At 40.9% G+C, this 26,683-nt stretch overlaps 1 protein-coding gene and 1 long non-coding RNA gene across 2 annotated transcripts in view; one reads left to right on the top strand and one right to left on the bottom strand.

Moving 5' to 3' along the window:
- Window positions 241–19,171, bottom strand: MRPS36 (mitochondrial ribosomal protein S36). The gene is made up of 4 exons (XM_003134022.5): window positions 19,034–19,171; window positions 4,052–4,115; window positions 1,730–1,914; window positions 241–1,222 (listed from the first exon to the last, which is right to left on the bottom strand). Exons 1-4 carry the CDS (start codon window positions 19,073–19,075, stop codon window positions 1,205–1,207), a joined length of 309 nt encoding a protein of 102 aa, XP_003134070.2. The 5' UTR covers window positions 19,076–19,171; the 3' UTR covers window positions 241–1,204.
- The window catches only part of LOC102160395, a 22,103-nt gene continuing 14,656 nt past the window's right edge, over window positions 19,237–26,683 (top strand). Inside the window, exons 1-2 of the long non-coding RNA XR_308458.3 lie at window positions 19,237–19,423; window positions 24,504–24,658. This is a non-coding gene — a long non-coding RNA (uncharacterized LOC102160395). The remainder of the gene's footprint in view (window positions 19,424–24,503; window positions 24,659–26,683) is intronic.

Below are 26,683 nucleotides of genomic sequence, written 5' to 3'. Positions count from 1 at the left end.
CTTAACCCACTGAGCAAGGCCAGGGGTCGAACCCGCAACCTCATGGTTCCTAGTTGGATTCGTTAACCACTGAGCCATGATGGGAACTCCTAAACAGTTTTTTGTTTTTTAAAGTGGAAAGATTAACCCATAGGCACCTGGACAAATATAAAAACATACTCAACAGTTCTACTCTGTCTATTGCTCATGAGTGACCCTTACTATTAGGGATGACTTCTTTAAAGCATATTCTAGAAATCATTAAAGGTATGCAGTAGAATTTATTTCACTTTGTGAGGCTTTACTTTCACAATAATACATACCCTTGGCAAAGGAAGACCCTATTAAAATTGCATAAATTGCATAAAAAGGTAAATAGGTTAATTTTATGAGGTTTTCAATAAGTTTGAGAAAGTTTTATGATTATCAGGATTCATATACATGATCACAATCAAAACAGTAAAATAAACCAAAGAACAAGACTTTCTTAACATCCCTAGAAACAAAAGCAGTTTCTGGTCAAACATTATTCCTATGTTATATTCATTTTGATCTCTTATTTTCCATTTTAACTACTGACATTTTTTTTCTGAATATAGGTTACAAATAATCTTTTGTGTTAACTCCTTAGTCTTAATACCACAAAGCCACCTGTTTTACTTTGGCTATATTTTTATCATTTAGAGTACCATATGCTTATTAAGCTGGTTATATTTCAGTTTAACTCTGTGAATGCAAAAATATTAAGAGAGTTAAGAACAAATAATGGAGTCATTATTTCACTGATCCTCCTTCAATTTCAGGAAGATTACTTCCCAGAAAGCTACAATTCTGCCTGATATTCTTTCCATGTTTAAACAGAAATTGAAAGAAAAGTAAAATTATAGGAAACCTATGATACTTCAGTAGACATTGTGTGCTTTTAATAGTTCAACACTGTAATGCTTGATAATCAAGAGTAAATTAATAGGCTAACATTTAAAAATGTATACTTTAATAAGTATAAAGTATATAAACAATTAGGTAAGCTTGTGGAGAAGCTGACCCAGATACATAAATTAGGAGATATAAGTGTCCATCTAAATTTTCTATACTTCATTTTCTTTTTTTACAGAGTATTTATTAAAGTTGCTTAATGTACAATTTTTCATCTGTCATTCTGAAGTCCTCTAATGTAAAGACTATTCTTTTGTTTGATGACAAACAGCAGCCACATTGGTAGTAATTATTCTGGACCTCCACGCTGAAAAGAAAAAAAAGCATAAGATTAGGTGTTGTATTTACAAAGAAATGTTTTCATGGCTACTATGCAAATTTACAACATTTTAAGCAAATGATCTTTAGGTTTTAAAAACAATTTCAGGTTTTTTATAGCACTCATTTTTTGAGCACTTACATTCAATGTTATATAAAGAATTTTGGATCTGAAAGGGACTCAAGGTTGACCCAGATCAATGGTTTTCAAGTATCAGAAATCCTTGATACTCTAAAAAATTAATGAGGACTCTAAAGAGCTTTTCTTCATGGGGTATATATATTTTGCTATTTATTATACTATACTTCTACACATATTTTCCTTCCCGCGCATTTACTAACTGCTTGATCATAGTTTATTCCTCATAGTCCTCGCCTGACCATCCTTGTCTTAGCTATGGACACACCTTGACAAGACAAAGGGAAGGACATGCTAATCAGCATCTGAAACTCCAAAGCCAATAATGCTCTATCGTGATAAAGAGCAATAACATACTTGGATAAATTCCATTTCTTCCTGAGACACAAGTTTCCTTCTGTATTTCTGAGGTAATGTTTTTATTATCTCTGCAGTGTCTGGTGGACCCTGATGCTTCAGCCAGTCTGGCGATTTACTTCCCTTAGAATGCTGTGAAATTGAAGGGTGAGATGGTAGTGCTGCTGATCTCAAAACTTCTGATACTGCAATTAAAGAAAAAAAAAAGGACATGGAGGGACTGTTCAATGTTTTAAAATACTATTTTAAGTTATCTATTATTGAATAAATGAGTTATTCTTAAAATGCTAAGTATTATAATTCTAAGAGACAAGTATTATAGAGTAACTTGGTTATAAGTTATATAATTTCAGAAAGTTCTTTTTAAAGCAAATGAGGTATTTTGAGTGAAATTCTATATTGAAGAATAAGTTTATAAGGTAACAAAATTCCTAGGTTGTGAAGTTCAACCCTTTTATATAACCTACATTACTTAAATTTTGTCATGTGGTAGCGTTTAGAGGTAATATCTCAAAATGGAGAATAAGAAACTTGGTAAATGTAGCTAAGATTCGTTTTCTCAAGACCTTTATACTTGTCTGTCACCTATATCCTAATTCTTCAAGTTACAGTAAGTTAAAAATATCCATATACAGGGAGTTCCCTGGTGGTCTACTGGTTGGGACTTGGTGTTTTCGCCACTATGGCCCTGGGTTCAATCCCTGGTCTGGGAACTGAGATCCAGATCAAGCCACTGTAAGCCATGGCCAAAAAAAAAATCCATATAAAATTTGTTAAAATTCTCCCTGAATTAAAGGTCAAATATCTTATAATAAAGTCAGTGACAAAGAATCTAGTAAAAAGGAGTAAGTTGTAGTTCCCCCTGTGATGCAGTGGGTTGAGAATCTGACTGCAGGGGCTCAGGTTGCTGTGGAGGTACAGATTCAGTCCCTGGCCCAGCATAGTGGGTTAAAGGATCTGGCCTTGCTATGCCTTGATTCAGTCCCTGGCCTGGGAACTTTCATATACTCTGGAGTGTGGCCATAAAAAGAAAAAAAAGGAGGAGTGAGAGCAAAACAGAACTTGTTCAGATTTTCAATTACTTGACAAGCAGTAATTGCTAAGGTTTAATTCCATCTAAGAAATACTGCTTGAATGAACAGACAGATGAATGAATGAAAGAAAATAAAGTTAGCTGGGAGAAAAATACAAGAATGGTGGTTATAGATCATAATCTCTGCAAATATAAGCATGAGAGAGTCTACTAAAGGAGAGACGAAAAGAAAGAACAAGGAATTCCTGCTGTGACACAATGGAAACGAATCCAACTAGGGACCATGAGGTTGCGGGTTCGAGCCCTGGCCTCACTCAACAGGTTAAGAATCCAGTGTTGCTGTGAGCTGTGGTGTAGGTTGCAGACGCAGCTTGGATCCTGCGCTGCTGTGGCACAGGCTGGCAGCTCTAGCTCCAATTCGACCCCTAGCGTGGGAACTTCCATATGCTGAGGGTGCAGCCCTAAAACTAAAAAGACAAAAAAAAAAAAAAAAACCAGAAATATCTGGAGTTTCCATTGTGGCTCAGCGGAAATGAATGTGACTAGCATCCATGAAGGCCCAGGTTTGATCCCTGGCCTCGCCATGGGATCCTTCATTGCCATGAGCTGTGGTGTAGGTCGCAGGCGTGGCTCAGATCTGGCGATGCTGTGGCTGTGGTGTAGGCGGGTGGCTACAGCCCCGATTCCACCCCTAGCCTGTGAAATTCCATATGCCGTGGCTATGGCCCTAGAAAGACCAAAAAAAAAAAAGAAAATCAGAAATATCTATTACTGAATTACCACCTTTTGAAAAGGAGGTAAGACAAAGTTAATTTCTACTTACATGCAACCTCACATACCATTTTGTTCTAAGGGACAATAGTTTACCTGATTTTAAAATGAGAAATACTGTGGGGTTTTTTTTTTGTTTTGTTTTGTTTTTTGTCTTTTTGCCTTTTCCTAGGGCCACTCCCGCGGCATATGGCGGTTCCCAGACTAGGGGTCTAATCGGAGCTGTAGCCACCAGCCTACACCAGAGCCACAGCAACTCGGGATCCAAGCCGAGTCTGCAACCCACACCACAGCTCACGGCAACGCCAGATCCTCAACCCACTGGGCAAGGTCAGGGATCAAACCCGCAACCTCATGGTTCCTAGTTGGATTTGTTAACCACTGAGCCATGATGGGAACTCCGTAAAATGAGAAATATTGTTTCTAGTAGAATATTCCTGTATAAATCCATATGTACATATAGTTTTCCTTACATCTTTTTTTTTTTTTTTTTTTAACCTAAAGAAAGTACAGCTTACCATTGGGTTTAGGATTGTCTCTTCTGTCTGGGAACCTTATTAATGGAGTATGTGGCTTGACTACCTAAAGGAAAAATAAAATGCATGAAAAAGAAATGAAGTACTAAAATAACATTAACTGCTTAAGAAATAATCTACTGAACCCCACAAGCAGATACCTTTGTTGGATTAAAATAACTTGTTACTTTAGCAACTTTGAATTTTACTACTTTATTCCTCCCTAGTTTCTGACCTATATATAACATGTTTATCTTATCTATTCATAATAATTTTGTACTTTATACATCACAACACATTTTTCTGTACTGCCAAATGACCTCCATACAACCTGATGAAGATGACCTGAATTTTATGTTGCATGACTCTACGTTGCCTTGCTGATAGGTAACAACTGGAAATCTCCTGACTCATATTGAGTTGTTTCTCTACTATGTTAATACCTAGCAGTTTAGAATAAGATAAAAAGCATATTGAAAAGTAGGCAATCAAAAAAAAATTTTTTTCTGGAATTCCCGTCATGGCTCAATGGTATCCATGAGGATGGGGGTTCGATCCCTGGCCTCGCTCAGTGGGTTAAGGATCCGGTGTTACCATGAGCTACAGTGTAGGTTGCAGACAAGGCTTGGATCCCATATTGCTGTGGCTGTGGCGCAGGCTGGCAGATGTAGCTCTGATTGGACCCTTAGCCTGGAAACAAACCTCCATATGCTGCGGGTGTGACCCTAAAAAGACAAAAGACAAACAAACAAAAACAAAACAAAACACCTTTTCCTGACTACAAAAGTAAAAAATGTTCTGTGTAAAAAATTTGAAAAGAATGCAGAAAAGCACAAAAACCAAAAATATCAGTAAGCCCAAAAGCCACATAAAATAGTTTTTTAAACATTTGTTAGTCCTTTACTTAGTCTTTTCCCTATACTCATAATAGAAATCAGTGTTTTTAAAATATTTGGTTTGGAATTCCCATTGTGGCTCAGAATGTTAAGAACCCAACACAGGGTCCATGAAGATGTGGTTTCGATCTCTGGTCTCGCTCAGTGGATTAAGCAGGACAGGTCAGGAGTTCCCAATGTGGCTCAATGGTTAACTTATCTGACTAGGAACCACGAGGTTGTGGGTTTGATCCCTGCCCTTGCTCAGTGGGTTAAGGATCTGGCGTTGCCGTGAGCTGTGGTGTAGGTTGCAGACGCAGCTTGGATCCCAAGTTGCTGTGGCTGTGGTGTAGGCCGGCGGCTACGGCTTCGATTCGACCCCTAGCCTGGGATCTCCATATGCCGAGGGAGCGGCCCTAGAAAAGGCAAAAAGACAAAAAAAAAAAAAATTAAAAAATAAAAAGCAGGGCAGGTCATATAGGCAGTGCAGTGTAGGCCAGCAACTAGAGCTCTGATTCACCCCCTAACCAGTGAACTTCCATATGCTGCAGGTGCGTCCGTAAAAAGAAAAAAAAATAAATGCTGCGTTTTTTTTTGTTTGGGGGTTGTTTTTTGTTTTGTTTTGTTTTTTTAGCTGTGCCTGTGGCATGTTCCTGGGCAAGGGATCAAACCTGTGTCATGGCAGAGACCTAGGCTGCTGCAGTGACAACACCAGATCCTTAACTCACTGTGCTACAAAGGAGCTCTGTAAAATACAGTTTTTAATAAGACATTTGAAGAGTATTACTGTTTCATCCCTAAAGTTCAAAAAAAAGGGCTAAAGAGAAGCTTAAATGGAACTTTCAGCATGAGATGTCCTGAATATATAATGCTGAGTCTAATAAACAGAGCAGGTTTTCCCACTAAAGTAATCTGTAAGTTGCTGTGTAACTAGTGAGATCAAGGTGTGTTTATTTGCAATATATCTGTGTGTGTGTGTGTATATATATATATACTACATATTTACACACTTTATTTGTACAGAAGTATATAGGTTTGTTGGGACCAGATCCTTTAACCCATCAAACCCATGCCTCTGCAGCAATCTGAGCCGCTGCGGTCAGATTCTTAACCCATTAGGCCACAGCAAGAACTCCCTGATTGCTTAGTCTTTAAACGGTTCAAATGTTACTCTGAAAAAGACTCCCTTGATTCTTAAATCTGATTTTAAAACTTCTCCTGTGTTTCCACAGTAACGTGAACATCCTAAGTATACTATGTAGAGGAACAGATAAATGAGCCAATGACTACAAGAAAGTAAAGCTCCTGGAAAGGCAGAGTTGGAAAATTATGTACTCTGCAGCAGTACCCCGTACCCAGTAAATGCTCAGCAAGCATCTGCTAAATGGGTGAAAAGACTTTTTTTTTTGGTCTTTTTGTCTTTTTAGGGCTGCACCCGCAGCATATGCAAGTTCCCTAGGGGTTGAATCAGAGCGGCAGCTGCTGGCCACAGCCACAGCCACAGCAACTTGGGATCCCAGCCACGTCTGCAACCTACATCACAGCTAACAGCAACACCCTATCCTTAACCCACTGAGCAAGGCCAGGGATCCAGCCCACATCCTCAGGGATCCTAGTCAGTTTCATTAACCACTGGGCCACACAGGAACTTCAAAAAGACCATTTTTAAATTAGGATTAACTGTATAGGCCTAACTGTATAGACCTTTAATTATGTATATGCACACTCATACAAACATACATACACTAGAAAGAACATTTAAACATTGCTTTTGTACACCTACAAACGTGGTATGGAGGAGTTCCCGTCATGGCTCAGCGGTAAGGAACCCAACTAGCATCCATGAGGATGTGTTTTCAATCCCTGACCTTGCTCAGTGGGTTAAGGATCTGGTGTTACCATGAGCTGTGGTGTAGGTTGCAGACACAGGGCAGATCTGGCGTTGCTGTGGTTGTAGAACAGGCTGGCAGTTGTAGCTCTGATTCAGCCCCTAGCCTGGGAACTTCCAAATGCCTCGGGTGTTGCTGTAAAAAGCAAACAAACAAACAAAACCCAAAAAATGGACGTGGTATGGAGTTCACGTTGTGGCTCAGTGGGTTAAGAACTCGACATAGTGTCCGTGAAGATGCTGGTTCAATCCCTGGTCTCGTTCAATGGGTTAAAAGGATCTGGTGTTGCCTTAAGCTATGGTGTAAGTCGAAGATGTGGTTGGGATCTGTCATTGCCATGGCTGTGGCGTAGGCCAGCAACTGCAGTTGTGATTCGACCCCTAGCCAGGGAACTTCCATATTGGAAAAAAAAAAAAAAAAAAGACAAAAAATTAAAAATACCTAAGTGGGAGTTCCCGTCGTGGCACAGTGGAAACAAATCCAACTAGTAACCATGAGGTTGCGGGTCAGATCCCTGGCCTTGCTCAGTCAGCTAAGGATCCAGTGTTGCCGTGAGCTGTGCTGTAGGTTGAGGACGCAGCTTGGATCTGGCGTTGCTGTGGCTGTGGTGTAGACCAGCAGATATAGCTCCGATTGGACCCCTAGCCTGGGAGCCTCTATTTGCTACAGGTGTGGCCCTGAAAAGACCAAAAAACAAATAAATAAAATAAAATGTAGAGCTAAGACAGAAGTAAAATATACCTTGATAAACACATTTTAGGACTTCCAAAAAATGTTTTTTAATTTTTAAAATTTATGTTTTTTTTAAGACTGAACCTGCAGCATATGAAAGTGCCCAGGCTAGGGAATGAAATGGAGATGCAGCTGCTGGCCTATGCCCCAGCCACAGCAACACCAGATTCAAGCTGCATCTGTGATCTGTGCTGCAATAGCTGATCCTTAACCCACTGAGTGAAGCCAGGGGTTGAACCTGCATCCTCACAGACACTATGTAGAGTTCTTAACCCACTGAGCCACAACGGGAACTCATCAACAATTTTAGTATTGGCTATTTTCATTAACACTTCACACAGTAAAAAAAAAAAAAATCCCCGTCATCTAATCTTACCTGTTAATACAATGTACACATCACAAACAGAAAAGGATTTTGTTAAGCCATGATCCTAATACCTTTTTACACTTTATAAATAAAAAAATTATTTAATATCATCTAATATTTAGCTTATGCTCAAATTTTCCTGTCCCCAAACTGTCTTTTTTAAACTATATATATATATATATATATATATATATATATATATACACATACACACTCTCTCTCTCTCTCTATATATATATCCACACACACTATATATATATATATATCCACACACATACACACACACATTAACACTTATTAGTTGGGTAGCTTTATAACTAAGGGAAAAAAGGGAGCTAATCCAAATAACTTTCACAGTGCTTAGACTATATACCTCAGTCTAAAGACTGAAGGAGGAGTTCCCATCGTGGCTCAGTGGAAGCCGGTTTGATCCCTGGCCTCAGTGGGTTAAGGCTCTGGCGTTGTCGTGAGCTATGGTGTAGGTCACAGACATGGCTTGGACCTGGCATTGCTGCGGCTGTGGTGTAGGCCAGCAGCTTTATCTCTGAATAGACCCCTAGCCTGGGAACCTCCATATGCCTAGGGTGGGGTCCTAAAAAGCAAAAAAAAAAAAAAAAAAAGTTAAATAAATAAAGACTAATGAAATATAAAGATACCTCAAACTTTTTACTTGGTAGATTGGTTGTGTAGATATAACTACTCTGAAACCATTCTGTAAATACAAATGAGTACTACATATATTGATATGTGGGGGAGCTAGGGATTTCCCTATGAGAGAAAGAAAATACAAATATAGGATGGGAGAAGGCAAGGAAGAATACTGTAGTGGTAATAGAATCTGACGGGTCAGCAGGAACTCAGGATAAAAGTCATGAATTTCTTCAACCAGCCTCGTTAACTTGTGTTATTAATTTGCTAATATCAGTCGTTTCCAGTCTTTCTTCTATTACAAATAATGCATAGAATCAATAGTCTTGTACTATTCTTATCTTTGCCAGTGTACCTGTGAGATAGATCCCAAGGAAAAAAACTGCTAGGTCAAAAGATAAAAAAACACAGTTTTGAGAGGTACTGCCAGATTTTCCCTTCATAGGGGTTATACTATTTTGCATTCCCTCAGCAACAAATGAGTGCCTGTTTCTCCAGAGCCTTCCCAACAGACTTACTTGATCCAACTTGTACATTTTCTTTTGTTCTTTAGGGCCGAACCCATGGCATATGGAGGTTCCCAGGCTAGGGGTTGAATCGGAGCTGTAGCTGCTGGCCTGCGCCACAGCCATAGCAACGCAGGATCCGAGCTGCATCTGCAACCTACACCACAGTCACACCCAACAGCAGATCCTTAACCCACTGAGCGAGGCCAGGGATCTGACCAGCAACCTCGTGCTTCCTAGTTGGATTTGTTTCCGCTGAGCCACAACGGGAACTTCGCAACTTGTACATTTTAAATAAAATCTTATTGATAAAATGTTATCTCCATGTAGTTGACATTTTCATTTATTATAAGGCTGACCATCACCTCATGTGGTTAAGAGTCACTTTACCTGTGAATATGATTACACCCTATTACACTGCTGGTGGGATTGTAAATTGGTACAACCACTGTGGAAAACAGTATGGAGATGCCTCAGAAAACTAAAAATAGAACTACCATTTGATCCAGCAGTCCCACTCCTGGGCATCTATCCAGAGAAGACCATGACTTGCAAAGACACACGTACTCTGATATTCATTGCAGCACTATTTGCAATAGCCAAGACGTGGAAACAACCAGAATGTCCATCGACAGAGGAGTGGATCAAGAAGATGTGGTACATATACACAATGGAATATTACTCAGCCATTAAAAGGAATGAAACACTGGCATTTTTAGCAACATGGATGGACCTAGAAATTATCATGCTAGGTGAAGTCAGCCATACAATGAGACATCAACATCAAATGCTTTCACTGACATGTGGAATCTGAAAAAAGGACACAATGAACTTCTTTGCAGAACAGATACTGACTCACAAACTCTGAAAAACTTATGGTTTCCAAATGAGACAGGTTGGGGAGTGGGGGATGCATTGGGGGTTTGGGACGGAAATGCTACAAAATTGGGTTGTGATGATCATTGTACAACTAAAAATGTAATAAATTCATTGAGTAATATAAAAAAATAATTAAAGAAAAAAATATGATTACAGCTCTTGCTCTTTTTTCTATGCTCAAGTTTTTTGTTTTGTTTTGTTTTTGGCCACACCTGAGGCATGAGGAGTTCCCAGGGCCAGGGACTGAACTGGCACCACAGCAGTGACAACACCAAATTCTTAACACACTAAGCCACCAGAGAACGTCACAAGTTTTTTCTATGGCATGGCTATTGACCCTCTGCTGCAATTTTTTTTACCTGCTTTTTAAAAATTTTCAGTATATTTTGGTGAGTACAAGTTTTTCTTTTTAGTGTAGTCCAAATGATGAATTTTCCCCCTTATTGCTCCTGTGTCATAGTTGGGAAAAGTTTTCCCCACTCTCAGGTAATAAAGAAGCTCATGTTTTCATTTGGAGCTTGCATGGTTTTGCTTAACTTTTTATTTTTAAATAATTATGGCTTCACAGGACCTTGCAAAAAATGTACGAGGAGGTCCCACATGCCTGTCATTCAATTTACCACTATGGCAGTATCTGGCCTAACTACGGCACAGTATCAAAACCAGAAAACTGAAGATGGTATAGTCTACATATTTAGATTTTATCAGTTTTATATGCACTCATTTGTGCATGTGGATAGTTTATTGCAATCTGTTTACAATTTTGACAGTAAGGTATCAGATTTGGGAGTTCCTGTCATGGTGCAGCCTAAATGAATCCGTCTAGGACCCATGAGGTCGAGAGTTCGATCCCTGGCCTCACTCAGTGGGCTAAGGATCTGGCGTTGCCATGAGCTGTGGTGTAGGTTGCAGACGCGGCTAGGATCTGGCATTGCTGTGGCTGTGTCATAGGCCGGCGGCAACAGCTCTGATTTGACCCCTAGCCTGGGAACCTCTATATGCTGTGGGTGTGGCCCTCGAAAAGAAAAAAAAAAAAAAAAGGTATCAGATTCATTTGAAATTTATCCTCGTATAATGTGTGAACAGTGGGTCTTGTTTAGTCTTTTTCCAAAAGGCTATCAAGTCATACTTGTTAAAAAGTTCATTTCCTAATTTGAGATGCTACCTTTTATCATATGCTCAATTTTCACAGTCACATTTGCTGATACTTCCAATACAATGTTAAACAGTAATTGAAATATGGGGCATCCTTGTATTGTTCTTGATTTTTACTAAGGGAGACAAAGAACTTTCTTTAAAAAAAAAAGGGAGCTCCCGTTGTGGCACAGAGGAAGCAAATCTGACTAGTAACCATGAGGATGTGAGTTTGATCCCTGGCCTGGCTCAGTGGGTTAAGGATTCGGCATTGCCATGAGCTGTGGTGGAGGTCACAGACGTGGCTCAGATCTGACATTGCTGTGGCTGTGGCATAGGCTGGCAGCTGTAGCTCCAATTTGACCCCTAGCCTGGGAACATCCATATGCTGCAAGTGCAGCCCTAAAAAGAAAAAAAAAAAAAAAAGTGTATATATATATATATATATATATATAATATATATTACTATAAAGGTGCAAGTACATATTAACTATGAGATCAATCTTATGTTCTTTATGTTCTTCTAAATCCTTTAATAAGTTTTTAATCTACTAATCTGTCATCAAAAGGTGTGTTGAATTCTCTTCTAAACTCCTACTGTTTGTGTTTTATGAAAGAAGTCGCTGAGTTGGTTAAGAACCACTAGTATCCATGAAGATGTCAGTTTAATTCCTGGCCTTGCTTAGTGGATTAAGGATCCAGCTTGTTGCTGCATGTCGATGATGTGGTTTGGATCCCAAGTTGCTGTGGCTGTAGTCCAGTACATGCAGCTCCAATTCGACACCCCTAGTCCAGGAACTTGCATATGCTGCAGGAGTGCCCCTAAAAAGTAAAAAATAAAATAAAATTAAAGAAAAAAAGTTGCTGAGTAATTGAGTACAAAATTAATAACTATTAAATCTTAACTGTGAATTGTAGCCTTAACATTATAAAGTGTGCTTTGTCTTTTTTAGAGCTTTCTGGTCTGAATTCTCCCTTATTTGGTGAGATTGTGAACTCCTTCTTTTATATTTGCATTGGTCTGACATATCTCCACCTATCCTTTTATTATTATTAATATTATTATTATTTTGCTTTTTAGGCATATGGAAGTTCCCAGGCTAGGGGTCAGATCAGAGCTCTAGCTGAAGGCCTACACCACAGCCACAGCAATATAGGGCCAGAGCCGCATCTTTTCATGGCTTGGTGCTTCTTTTCAGTGTTGAATAATATTACATTATCTGGATGTACCACGGTTTATTTACCCATGCACCCACTGAAAGACATCTTAGTTGTTTCCAAATTTTGGCAATTATAAATAAAGCTGCTATTTAAAAACAAACAAACAAACAAAAACCACGTGCAGATTTCTGGACCTAAGTTTTCAACTTATTTGGGTAGATATCAAAGAGTGCAACTGTTCAACCATATGGTCAAAGTATGTTTAGTTGTGTAACAAACTGTCAAACTGCCTTCCAAAGTGGCCACACCATTTTGCATTTCCACCAGCAATGAATGAGAGTTCCTGTTGCTCCATATCCTTGTCAGCATTTGGTGGTATCAGAATTCTGGATTTCACCATTCTAATAGGTACATGGAAGTGTCTCCTTGTCTGCAATTCCCTAGTGACTGTAACACTGAACATCTTTTCATATGTTTGTCATCTGTATTTCCTCTTTTTTAAAAAACATATTTTTTACTTTATTTTATTATTTATTTATTTATTGTCATTTTGCCTTTTCTAGGGCCACTACTGCAGCATATGGAGGTTCCCAGGCTAGGGGTCAAATCAGAGCTGTAGCCACCGGCCTACGCCAGAGCCACAGCAACGCGGGATCCAAGCCACGTCTGCAACCTACACCACAGCTCACGGCAATGCCAGATTCTTAACCCACTGAGCAAGGACAGGGATCGAACCCACAACCTCATGGTTTCTAGTTGGATTTGTTAACCACTGCGCCACAATGGGAACTCCTGTATTCCTCTTTGATGAGGTGTTTGTTCAGATCATTTGCTCATTTTTCAATCAGGCTCTTTTTGTATTGTGACATTTAAAGATTTCCTTGAGTTCCTGCCATGGCTCAGAGGAAACAAATCTGACTAGGATGCAAAAGGACGCAGGGTGGATCCCTGGCCTTGCTCGGTGGGTTAAGGATCCAGCGTTGCCATGACCTGTGGTGTAAGTTGCAGACATTGCTCAGATCTGGTGTTGCTGTGGTTGTGGCATGGCCAGCAGCCACAGCTCCAATTTGACCTCTAGCCTGGAAACCTCCATATGCCACGGGTGCAGGCCTAAAAAGAGAAAAAAAAAAAGAGAGAGAGAGAAAGATTTCCTTGAATATCTTAAGTAACAGTCCTTTGTTTTTTTTTTTGCAAATATTTTCTGCCCTGTCTGTGGCTTGCCTTCTCATTCTCTTGACAGTGTCTTCTGCAGACCAGAAGTTTTCAATTTTAATGACATCCATTTATCAATTACTTCTTCCCTGGATTGTGCCTTTGGTCTTGTATTTTAAAAAAATCACTGTTAGAGCTCCTGCTGTGGAGCAATGGGATCAGCAGCCTCTTGGGAAAACTGGGACATAGGTTCAGTCCCGGGCCTGGCACAGTGGGTTAGGGATCCAGTGTTGCTACAGCTGTGGCATAGTTCATAGCTGCGGCTCAGATCTGATCCCCTGGCCAGGAGCTCCATAAGCTGCAGGGTCCTATCATTGTATGATTATTTAAATATAAATTCCTTTGTCTTTGTTTTCATTTTTGGGTTTTTGTTTTTTGTCTTTAGAGAGATTTGTACTTTTGTATAACGCTTTTGTTATGTTGCTACCTTTAGATAATGCTCTTAGTTGCCTCTTTTTGAGATACTATCTATCAGTTCACTATTCTGAGAAAGAATGAGAGTTGATGTTAATCTCTTCTCTGGTTCCCTCCCCATAGCTTACTGCTGGTTAAAAAGCAGAGGCAATTAGCACATTTATTCTATCCTCTTTTTTGGCCACACTCACACCATATGGAAGTCCCTAGACCAGGGATCAAATCCAAGCTACAGCTGCCAGCCTACGCCACAGTCACAGCACCGTGAGATCCAAACTGCATCTGTGACCTCTACCACAGCTCACAGCAACGCCGGATCCTTAACCCACTGAGCAAGGTCAGGGATCAAACCTGAATCCTCATAGATGCTAGTCAGATTGGTTTCTGCTGCGCCTCAACAGCAACTCCCTATTCTCCCTTCTGTATACTCTTTCCCTTATTCTTCCGTTTTAAAAGTTTTAGCAGGAGTTCCTGCTGTGGCACAGTGGGTTAAGAATCTGGATGCAGTGGCTTAGGTCACTGCAGAGACGCAGATTCAGTCCCCAGCCGGGCACAGTGGGTTAAAGGATCTAGCATTACCACAACTTCGGTGTAGGTCGCAGCTATGGTTCAGAATCAATCCCTGGCCTGGGAACTTCCAGATGCGGCAGGAGTACAGCCATAAAATTAAAAAAAAATTTTTTAAATAAAAGTTTTATTAGATCTTATACTGTCAGAACAAATAATACTACCAATGAGTCTTTTGCCTTTATCTCCATTATGTCTTAGTTCTGTAGTTAAATACATTCATTGCTTATATCCAATTCCTATGTTAAAAGAAATCCAAGAACAACTAAGTATTCCTTAAGTGTCTAAAGCTCATTCTCTGGGAATGAGCTTCAGGGAACAATATCTCTGAGTAATGAAAGGTTTAGAAGAGTTTGTGGCCTTTGTACCTGAAGGTCAGTGTAGCTAAAGCTTTGGTTCACATTTTCTTTCTCTAACTACAGTAATATGCTATCTACCTGTTTTCCTTTATAAAGTATTATATAGTATTATTTTTGAAAATTCTGATAACTTCCATCCTCTCTCTTTTTTTTTTTTTTGGCCATGTCCCCAGCTTGTGGAAGTACCTGGCCCAGGGATCGAACCTGAGCCAAAGCAGTGATTAAGCCAGATTCTTAACCTGCTGTGCCATCAGGGAATTCCCTTCCATTCTGTTTTAGGTGGTTAGTCTTGTTGCTTGGATCACCAAATAATTTTTTCTTTAAAATTGAATGATTTTTCAGAATATATCCACCGGTCAAGCATACTGGGTCATTTCTTTCAACTACAGGGTATAACTTTAAGTCTTCTTTCATATCAGGAAAGTTTTATTAAACTTTTTTTATTTTGAGATTTGGTCAACTCTAACTGCTTTCACTATTTCAGAGTCTACTTATTATACAAAAGTTGCACTGTCCTGTCTTCTGTGTTTTTCTTCGAATCCCTTCAATATCTTTTCTTATCTGTGATTTTTTTAATTGAAACAATTATTTTATTAAGGAAGCCACTTCTATGACTCATGAAGCCCAAGCTCAGTAAACAGTGATGAGTTCTGGAGGTAATGACACCCCACTCTGGACTTTCTGGTCATAATCACTGCTTTCTTTCTCTACCTCAGCAGAAAATCCAGACCCATGAAGCTTCAATCCTTGCCCTGCTATTCCTAGAAGATGCCAAAGCCAATTATGTAAGAGTGTTTTAAAGAGGAGAAGACAACTTTTGTCTTCCCAGAAGACAAACCCTCTACTTTGCTTTATGAGGCAGATAGCAACCCCAAACCACGGACAGGTTGGGACCTGCGCAGGCCTCAATCATTATCTGTGATTTTTAAAATCATTCTCTCTTCCTCCACTATTTTCTACAGCAAAACTTCCAAGCTGCTGATTGACCTTTATGTTCTTTCTAGTTTAGTGTCTGTTTCTGAAAGGTTCTTTTCTTTTACTCTTAATTCTTTACTGAGTTCAGAGCTGTACCATCCCTAAATCTTAGGGATTTAAAATCTAACCTCAACCACAACATTTTTACCTATAACTCTCTTCTCTGTTATTTCCCACCATCTGTTTCATCAAACCCTTCATTTTTCTTTTTTTTCCCTTCTGTCTTTTGTCTTTTTAAGGCCACATCCATGGCATATAGAGGTGCCCAGGCTAGGGGTCCAATCACAGCTACAGCTGCCCGCCTACACCACAGCCACAGCAGCTCGGGATCCGAGCTGAATCTTCGACCTACACCACAGCTCGTGGCAATGCCAGATCCTTAACCCACTGAGTAAGGCCAGGGATCGAACCCACATCCTCATGGATTCTAGTTGGGTTTGTTAACCACTGAGCCATGATGGGCACTCCAAGCCCTTCATTTCCTTGATGGTTCCCTTTTCTCTCAGTTAACTGGTTCCATCCTGACTTTACTTTCTTATCTAGCCTAGAACCCACAGTTCATTCAACATCCTTTTAGCACTCTCAATTGCCAGAGTTCCTGTCGTGGCTCAGTAGTTAACGAATCCGACTAGGAATCATGAGGTTTCGGGTTTGATTCCTGGCCTTGCTCAGTGGGTGGCTTGGATCCAGCGTTGCTGTGGCTCTGACCTAGGGTGGTGGCTACAGCTCCGATTGGACCCCTAGCCTAGGAACCTCCGTATGCGGAGGGAGCAGCCCAATAAATGGCAAAAAGAAAAAAATAAAATAACACTCTCAATTGCCTTGCTGGAGGTTTGTTTTCACCTCACCTGTAAACTTTAAACCCTGAATTAATCCAACCACCTATTTTCTTCCCCTATGTCTCAAGCAGCCAAATGATTTCCTAAATAATTAACTATCTCATTTCTAATTTTGCAGCATCTCAAACATATCAAAGACATACTGCTTGGCATTCAGCAGGCATTTGATGAATACTTAGAACTTACTCTTCTAAAATTACTTTTGAACACCCTGTGGTCCAGCCAAATTTCTCTACTTAGTGGTGACACCATGTTTTGTTAATTCCTATCAGTTTTTGCCAGTCTCTTGAAATACTACACTTCAAGATACAGATCAACAGCCAAGTTCTAAGCTCTGTGCAGGCACCATATATTACCTTGTTGGCACTGCAGTCCCAGCAGTGTAGGCCTGCCACAGAAATACTAAATATATTTTGCTAAAGTGTAATTATTACATAACACCACCACATACTGCTTTGTATTATGAATGTGAATACAAGTCTTTGCAGTTCTGTTAAAAGGAGTCAGATGGTTCCTTATTGTGTATTTCATAATATCTTTTTTTAATTTGCATATATCAGTAGTTAGTCGTTTATTACTACTGTGTACTATTCCATTTTAACAACTCTACCACAATTTATCTTGCTTATGGACATTTGGATATTTTTTGGATTGGGTGTTATTATGAATAAAGCAAGCATGAACACTTTTATACAGTGTTTTTCTAGGTATATGCATTCATTTCTCTGGGGTATAAACCTTTAAGTAGTACTGCTGGGACACAGAGCAGGTATGTTTAGTACTAGAGAATGACAAAACAGTTTTCCAGAGGGCTGTACCATTTTATAGTCCTACCAGCAGTGTATGAGAGCTTCAGGGGTTTCATGTTCTCATAACCACTTGGTACTGTCAGTCTTTTAAATAATTTTGGTGTGTGTAGTAGTATTTTCCGGTTTGAATTTGTATTTTCCTGGCAAGTAATGATGTTGAGGATCTTTTCATAGGGTTATTGCTCATTTAGATATCTTCTTTTGAGCAATATCAACCTTTTTTACCCATTTTAAAAATTGGGGAGTTCCCGCCCTGGCACAGTGGTTAACGAATCCGACTAGGAACCATGAGGTTGTGGGTTCGATCCCTGGCCTTGCTCAGTGGGTTAACGATCCGGTGTTGCCCTGAGCTGTGGTGTAGGTTGCAGACGCGGCTCGGATCCCGCGCGCTGTGCCTCTGTCGTAGGCCGGTGGCTACAGCTCTGATTAGACCCCTAGCCTGGGGACCTCCATATGCCGCGCGGGAGCATATGGAGGTCCCTAAGGCAAAAAGGCAAAAAAAAAAAAAAAAATTGGGCTATATGCCATGGGAATATGTGATTATCTATTATGGATACTAGTCTCTTGTCAGATGGTCTCCTGTCCTCCCAGCGTCTTTAATTAGCAAGTGCTCAATAACTACCCATTCAACGACTAAGTGAGGACCATTCAATGCAAAGAGGCTAAGGATTGGGATGCAGGATTACCCTTCAGAGTGAAATAACTTTAAGAGTCTTTTAAGGCAAGTATTTTTGCAAAGAGAAATGAACTTCTCATATCAAAGTTAAAAGTTAATCATACACTAATACACTTTTAAGAGTTGAAAAAGATCACGTAAAGAAACCGCAGAAGTGGAGGCTGTGGTCCTTTATATGCCAATTTTACCCTTCCTATTTAAACTAGAGACCACAGCTGGAGAAGCAAATACAAAAGCTATCAGGAGTCAGTAACTGATGTGTGGAGTAACTATAAAGTTCCTCTAGCACCAATCTAAACTCAGGGGTAAAAAAGCTTAGGAAACCAACACTAAGGCATATATTAAAAGATAAATATATACATTTTTTTACAGCCCCCCCCCCATTCCGGCCTGTAACCAGACGATAGGACTGCCGGGGGCACTGGTGGGGGGAGATACCGCCCCGGGCAAGGACACAGCAGGTGGGGCCAGTTCCCCGGCCATTCCCAAGACCTTGAAGGGACACTGGGTCAGATGCCAGCTTCGCTTCCTTTCAGTCACCGCTACCGCCCTCCTTCCGATTGGCTGATCTGCTACAACACGGATAACACTAGTCGCCGATTGGCCACGCTATTGCCAAGGCAGCCAAGGCTGCAGACTCCTAAGAGGCTAACGAGGTCCTAGTGGAGTGCAGTCTAGGGACTTTGGAGCAGCGACGGGCCTACCTGGGAAGATGCACTCTCGCGGCCTGACTCGATTCTCGGCTCCAGTGCCCGGCTCAATGCCCGACCCAACGAGCTCAAGGTCCAATTCTCACACACACCCCAGGGGCGCCGCTGCAGGCCCTATCTAGGGCCGTGGTCACGGCGCAGATTCCGCCACCGCCTTTCCTCCTCAGCGCCGTTGCTATCCTCAGCACCACCCCTACCGCCCATGGCGCGGAAAAGCGACCGAATCGCCTTACCTGAACGACCCTGCTGGCAGACGCCATCTTACTGCCCATCATGACCCCCGAGGAGGGGCAGCTTCCGGAGCACTAGCTAGCAGCGGCTATATCAGGAGTCCTGGGCGGCTGGGGGCGGGCCCTGCAAGTGACGTCACTGAGGAGGAGCGGGCGCTCGAGCCGGACCCGCCTCCACGTTGGAGCTAGCTCCACCCCTTTGTGCCTGCCCCCGCCCTTCCTCCTTCCCGCGTAGAAACTGATCCACGTGTTTTCCATTGTTTCGTTTTGCCGCTGGAGGTTTGCGGTGTTGGATATATTTTGCTCATCAGCCAGTGAGTGATTTAGGAACAGTTCCTCTGCGGATAGCCAGTTTCCAATTTCAGTATAGTCCAAAATTTAATCTGAAACCAAGTAAGTAATATAAATTCTTGTGGCTTCCTAAAATGAACAATCTTGGGAGTTCCCGTCGTGGTTAACGAATCCAACTAAGAACCATGAGGTTTCAGGTTCGATTCCTGGCCTTGCTTAGTGGGTTAAGGATCCGGCGTTGCCGTGGCGCTGGCGTAGGCTGGCGTAGGTCCCTAGCCTGGGATAGGAGAGGCCCTAAAAAGGTAAAAAGACAAAAAAATAAAAATAAAATAAAATGAACAATCTTGTTAAAATTTAGGAATAAGTAGCAAGCTCAGAAAGAGTGGTCAGTTCCAGGTCTGTAGTAGGCCACCTCTTATTCCTTTGCTTATTAGCATTGCCTGATTTGGTATTCTGCTTGCTTTCTCTACCGTTAGTTCTGATATTAAACTGCTGCTTGCTTCAAATTTAAGAAAATTCAAAAGTTCAAGTTTTTCTTTTTGAAGCATGAGCCATCCATATCATTCCCCCAAGTTATATTAAATTGTAAGGTAAATATTAGTACTTACAATGTTAAAAAATTAACACGCAATATGTTGCAACCACTTAACCTTGTAGCTAATGTAAACTTACATTATTGTAAATAGAGTGACAAATTTGTTTAATGATCTAGATTAGTGGTTTCTAAATCTAGAAGTTACTGAGCCTAAATATGGGTCCTTCTGATTCAGTATGTCTATGGAGGAGAGCAGAAATCTTTTTTTCTTTCTATGCTGCACCCAAAGCATGAGGAGGTTCCTGTGTCAATGATCAAATCCAAGCAGCCTCTGTGACCTATGCCACAACTGCAGCAACGCCAGATCCTTAACTGCCTGTGCCACAGCAGAGAGCTCCCAGAAATCTATTTTTAAAAAAGCTTTCAAGCGTTCTCTTGTGGCACAGGTTAAGGATTCAGGTGTTGTTACTGCTGCAGCTTGGGTCAATGCTGTGGCATGCGTTCGATCTCTGGCCCAAGGAACTGCCACATGCTTTGGGCTTATCCAAAAAAAAAAAAAACTTTCAAAGCTTGTTTTAGGAGTACATATTCTAAAACCAGATAGTTGTGGCTTAGCGGTGAGTTGTGGTGTAGGTTGCAGACTCCACTGGGATCCTGCATTGCTGTGGTGTAGGCTGGCAGCTGCAGCTCTAATTCATATGCGAAGGGTGTGACCCTAAAAAAGACAAAAAAAAGAAAAAGAATCCAACATGGTATCTGAGAGGATTCGGCTTTGATCTCTGTCCTTGCTCAGTGGGTTAAGGATCCAGCATTGCTGTGAGCTGTGGCATAGGTCACTGATGCAGCCTGCATCCTGCATTACTGTGTCTGTGGCAAGGATGGCAGCTGCAGCTCCAGTTCAGCCCCTAGCCTGGGAACTTTCATATGTCACAGATGTGGCCATAAAAAGCAAAAAATAAAATCAGATTGATAAAGTGGCTAAATGGGCAAAGCACATGAACAGGCAGATTACAGAGAAGAAATACAGGAGTTCCCTGGTAGCTCAGCGGGTTAAGGACCCAGCATTGTCACTGCCGTGGCACAGGCAGTTAAGGATCTGGCCTGGGAACTTCCATGTGCCATGGGTACAGCCAACCTCCCCCCAAAAAAATACAGAAAAGAAATACAAATTGCCCCTTAAAATATTAAAATATTTTATATTTTAAAATATATTTTATAATATTAAAATATCAGGAGTTCCCGTCCTGGCTCAGTGGTTAACGAATCCAACTAGGAACCATGAGGTTGCGGGTTCAATCCCTGGCCTTGCTCAGTGGGTTAAGGATCCGGCGTTGCCGTGAGCTGTGGTGTAAGTCATAGACACGGCTCTGATCCCGCGTTGCTGTGGCTGTGGTGTAGGCCAGCGGCTACAGATCCAATTCGACCCCTAGCCTGGGAACCTCCATATGCCACAGGATCGGCCCTAGAAAAAGCAAAAAATAAAATAAAATAAAAATAAAATATTCAAACTCCCTCATTCTATGAAAAATTTATACTACACCAAAACACTATTTTCAATCTCTCAAATTTGCTAACAGATTAACTTTGAACAATATGATCTGGGTAGGCTATAGGTAAAGTGACACTAATGTACTTCATTGGTGGTAATTTATATTTTGGAGTTCTCTTGTGTCACAGCAGGTTAAGGATCTGGCATCATCACCATAGCAGCTTGGGTCATTGCTGTGGTGTGGTTTGATCCCTAGCCCAGGAGCTTCCATCTACCTCATGCACAGCCAAAAAATAAAAAATAAAAATTTTTATTTTAAGTCAGGGCAAGAAAAAATTAAACATAAAATTCTCTCCGTGTGTGTATTGGGGCCTCCTCCCTCCAGAATGTACAGTGTGCATGTACATTACACATTAACCAGAGCGCCTCAAAGACGAAAGTGCCTGCTCAACTGGAAAGATCAATTTTTTTTTTTCCTTTCTTCTGAAGCCAGCAGTGTAACTTCTTAAACAATAGTGTTCTGTCCCAGTTCTCTAGGGGGTCATGGTGACTTGCTGTCCCTGCTTACCTGGACTGTGTATTCTTAATGAACTTTATGTAAAATATCAGTGTCATTTTGATGTATGATCTTTTGTCTCAAAAATGTGTATGACTGTGCCTTTGACTTCTAACAGGTGGAACGGTTCTCAGAGCTGAGAATCTGCTCTCCCAGTTATAATCATCAGTTTGGCTTGAATAAAAATTTTTTCCCCTCTTAACTTGATAATTGACTTTTTGTCAATCATGGGAGTAAATCATGGTGCTCGAAAAAGGTACTTACTGAATTACTCCAACTGTATCATATTCTGGAAGGGGCAAAACTATAGAGACACCGTGGTTGCCAGGGGTTGGAAGGAGGGGGGGACAAATAGGCAGAGCATGGGGTTTTTTAGGACAATGACACGATGCTGTATGATACTACAGTGGTGGGTATATGTCATTATACATTGGTCAAAACCCATAGAATATACAATTTTGGGGTGGTAGTGACATGTTACTGTGGGTTCCGTTGTAACCAATGTATTACTCTAGTAGGGGATGGTGATAATGGGGGTGGCTGTACGTGTGTGGGGGCAGTATGTATATGGGACCTCTGTGTACTCTCTGCTCAATTTTGCAGTGAGCCTAAAACTGCTCTAAAAGATAAAGTCTACTAAAATCCTTTCTAAGTCACCATTGCTGAAACCAGATAAACTAATGTGTTCCTAAAGTTCAAAAGTGGTAAAGTTTTTTTCTTCCCCCCTGGCCTCACCTGTGGCTTGTGGAAATTCCTAGGCCAGGGATCGAACCCTCTCCACAGCAGTGGTCCAAGCTGCTGCAATGACAACACTGGATCCTTAACTCTGTGCCACAAGAGAGCTCCCCAAAAGTGGTGACTATAGTTGATGACATTGTATTGTGTAACTGAAATTTACTAAAAGTAGAACTTATATGTTCTCACCAAAAAAACAACAAATAAGGTAAATATCTGAGGTGATGGATGTGTTAACTAGATTGTGGGAATCCTTTCACAGTGTATTCGGATCATCATTCTGTAACCTTTAAATATTACACAATTTTATTTGTCAATGACTTCAATAAAGTTGGGGATGGGGAGCTCAAAAAGCAGCTTAGATTCCTAGTACCCAGACATTTTTTTCTTTTTAAAATAATAACTAAAATTTATTGAGTACTTTGTGACAAACAGTTTTCTTTCTTTTTTTTCTTTTCATGGCCTCACCTGTGGCAAGTGGCAGTTCCCAAGCTAGTAGAATCAGAGATGCAGCTGCGAGCCTATGCCACTGCCATTTTTTTTTTTTTTTTTTTTTTTTTTTTTGGTCTTTTGGCTATTTCTTGGGCTGCTCCCCCTGGCATATGGAGGTTCCCAGGCTAGGGGTCTAATCGGAGCTGTAGCTGCCGGCCTGCACCACAGCCACAGCAACTCAGAATCCGAGCCACGTCTGCAACCTACACCACAGCTCACGGCAACGCCAGATTGTTAACCCACTGAGCAAGGGCAGGGACTGAACCTGCAACCTCATGGTTCCTAGTCAGATTCATTAACCACTGCGCCACGACGGGAACTCCTTTTTATTTTATTTTATTTTATTATTATTTTTTTGCCACTGCCACATTAATGCCAGATCCCAGCCACATCTGGGAGCTAAACAAAGCTCATGACAATGCCAGATCCCTAACCCGCTGAGCGAGGCCAGGGATCAAATTTGCATCCTCATGGATACCATGTTGGATTCTTAACCGCAACAGGAACTCCTAGACTTTTCATTTACATACAGAGAAATAAGTTTCTATGTGAAAATCTACGATATTAGATTCTCATTCTGAAGTCACTGAAGAGACACAGACTTTCTCGGCTACTTTTGTAAATATTTTTCATCTTTATGATTACATTTAAGAAAGAGATGAAAATTGGCAAAGAGTTCCCATATTTTAGAGGTTTTATTAAAAGATAAACTTTCCGGAGTTCCCGTCGTGGCGCAGTGGTTAACGAATCCGACTAGGAACCATGAGGTTGCGGGTTCGGTCCCTGCCCTTGCTCAGTGGGTTAACAATCCGGCGTTGCCGTGAGCTGTGGTGTAGGTTGCAGACGCGGCTTGGCTCCCACGTTGCTGTGGCTCTGGCGTAGGCCAGTGGCTACAGCTCTGATTCAACCCCTGGCCTGGGAACCTCCATATGCTGCGGGAGCGGCCCAAGAAATAGCAACAACAACAACAACAAGACAAAAGACAAAAGACAAAAAAAAAAAAAAAAAAAAGATAAACTTTCCAAGTCCTCTAATACAAAGAAGCCTCCCAGGAACACCTGATGATAAATTCAGAAATTATCAAATGCAGTTCAAATTACTGGTCATATTAGTATGAATTTTGTTTTAGGGAGACTACCGGGAAAATTCTGTAACTTTTCTCTACTTGTGAATTTATTGGTAGGTGTTAGCTTTCATACTCCACAGAATTCTCATCCAGGCCCCTTCTTGATTAGTTCTCTCTAGGATAAAGATGGTAAAATTAGTTGAAACCGAGGCAGCAAACTGCCTCCATCCCTAAATCCTATCTTATTGTCCTGGTACTCAGTTGCAATCAGCTTTCTGTCATCACATCATTTGATTTCATCCCACTTAGGTCCCATGATTTTTGTCTTGTAAAATAAAGAATGTTGTCCACCATCCTGCTTTACAAGGATCAAGTCATTCCCTGCAGTTGTTGACTCACAGTACAACCTGGAAGGAATTCAGGACGAAGAACAGGAGGAGGTGCTCTGAGCTTTTGGAGAACAGGTAAACAGGTGCTTGACATATTTCAAGAAAATTTTTAATGCATCTGGATTCTTGCATATTCCTGTACTTGGAAAAGGACTAAAATCATTAACTGACATATCTGGTCCTCTTGACTAGCAATGACCTTCTACTGAGATGTATGCTGGTTGCTCGTACTTCTTCGCCAATGTCACATAGATAGTGGTCTGTCTCTACCTCTTTGAAGCAGTTCCTCAGAGCTATCTGAGAGGCTGTGTCCTAGTTCTTGGCAAGACACTAAATAAAACTCGACTCACAGCTCTTAGGTTGTGCATTTTTCTTTCAGTCAACAGTCTATATCCTGAATGTTAATATTTAGCTATTGTCATGGACTTGTGGAGCACACCTTCTGATCCTACCTCTTACACTGCATCTCCTTCGTGTTTCTATCTTAACTGGCCTTTGACTCCTTTCTTCTTCCATGTACTTTGTACCTGACATTGGGAGTACGTCTGTTAGGTGGAACCCAGCACCACATGACAGCCTCCTGATGTGATGCAATACAAAGTATCCAGCACAACTTCTGAATTTTCTTTTTTCTTTTTAAATTTTATGGCCTCACTCGTGGCATATGGAAGTTCCTGGGCCATGAACTGAATCCAAGCCACAGCTGCAACCTACATCACAGGTGCCATGCTGAGGATAAAACCCGAGCGATTCTGCTGAAGTAGGATACTTAACCCTCTGCACCACAGAGGGAACTCCATGAATTTTCTTGATTGAAACAAATTTAAAACTACATTTAGTAAAGCAGTTAGATCTAACTTGCAGTCTACAGGAATACAAAGGTGAAACAAGCTACATAAACTACCAGGAAGCAATTAGACAAATCAGAACAGAGAACTTTCTACAGGGCAACTAGTTTCTTCAAGTCAATGACTATAAGAGGTGAGGGGGTGGAGAACATAAAATCTGTTGGAACTACTTAGTTCAGTTCAACTATAGATCTTCCTTACGATGGGGTTACGTCCCAATAAACCCATCCTAAGTTGAAAATATTCTAAGTCAAAATGCATTTAATACACATAACCTACTAACATCACAGCTTAGCTTAGCCTACTTTAAATGTGCTCAGAACACTTACATTAGCCTGCAATTGGGCAAAATCATCTAGCTCAAAGCCTGTTTTCTAATAAAGCATTGAATATCCCATGTAACTTATTCAATGCTGTACTGAAAGTGAAAAGCAGAATGGTTGCAAGTATATTGATTGTTTGCCCCATGATCATATGGCTGACAGATGTGGCTTGCTGCTGGATGCCCAGCATCATGCAGGTATTGCTAGCCCAGGAAAAGATCAAAATTCAAGACTCGTTTGTTTGTTTTTTTGTCTTTTGTATTTTTAGGGCTGCACCTGCGGCATATGGAAGTTCCCAGGCTAGGGGTCTAATCAGAGCTACAGCTGCCGATCTACACCACAGCCACAGCAATGCCAGGTCCAAGCCATGTCTGTGACCTACACCATAGCTCACAACAACGCCAGATCCTTAACCCACTGAGCAAGGCCAGGGATCGAACCCGCAACCACCTGGTTCCCAGTCAGATTCGTTTCTGCTGCGCCATGATGGGAACTCCAAAGTTCAAGACTTGAAGTATGGTTTCTACTAAAGGCATATAGCTTTAACACTGTCAGAGTTGAAAAATCTTAAGTCAAACCACCATAAGCAGGGGACCAATGTATGCTATCATAGAGGAAAATTAGCAATAGGTAATATGTAAACCTGTGGGTGTGGCTTTGTTCCAATAAAACTATTTACAGAAACAGGCAGCTCATAAGTCATATTTTGATATTATGAAACAGCCACAGGTTGACTCTAGTCAACATACTATATCACAAGGGAGTTCCCTGGTGGTCTAATGGTTAGGATTTAATACTTTCACTGCTGCAGCCTGAGTTAAAGCCTTGGTCTGGGACCTGAGATCCCATGTCAAGCTGCTGTGGCCAAACAAAAAACAATACTGTATGACATACTTCAAAGTTACTAAGAGTCTAATCTTAAATGTTCC

Source organism: Sus scrofa, chromosome 16 (genome assembly GCF_000003025.6).
Source record: "Sus scrofa isolate TJ Tabasco breed Duroc chromosome 16, Sscrofa11.1, whole genome shotgun sequence".
Taxonomy (NCBI): domain Eukaryota; kingdom Metazoa; phylum Chordata; class Mammalia; order Artiodactyla; family Suidae; genus Sus; species Sus scrofa.
This window is presented reverse-complemented; position numbering and strand designations above follow the sequence as displayed.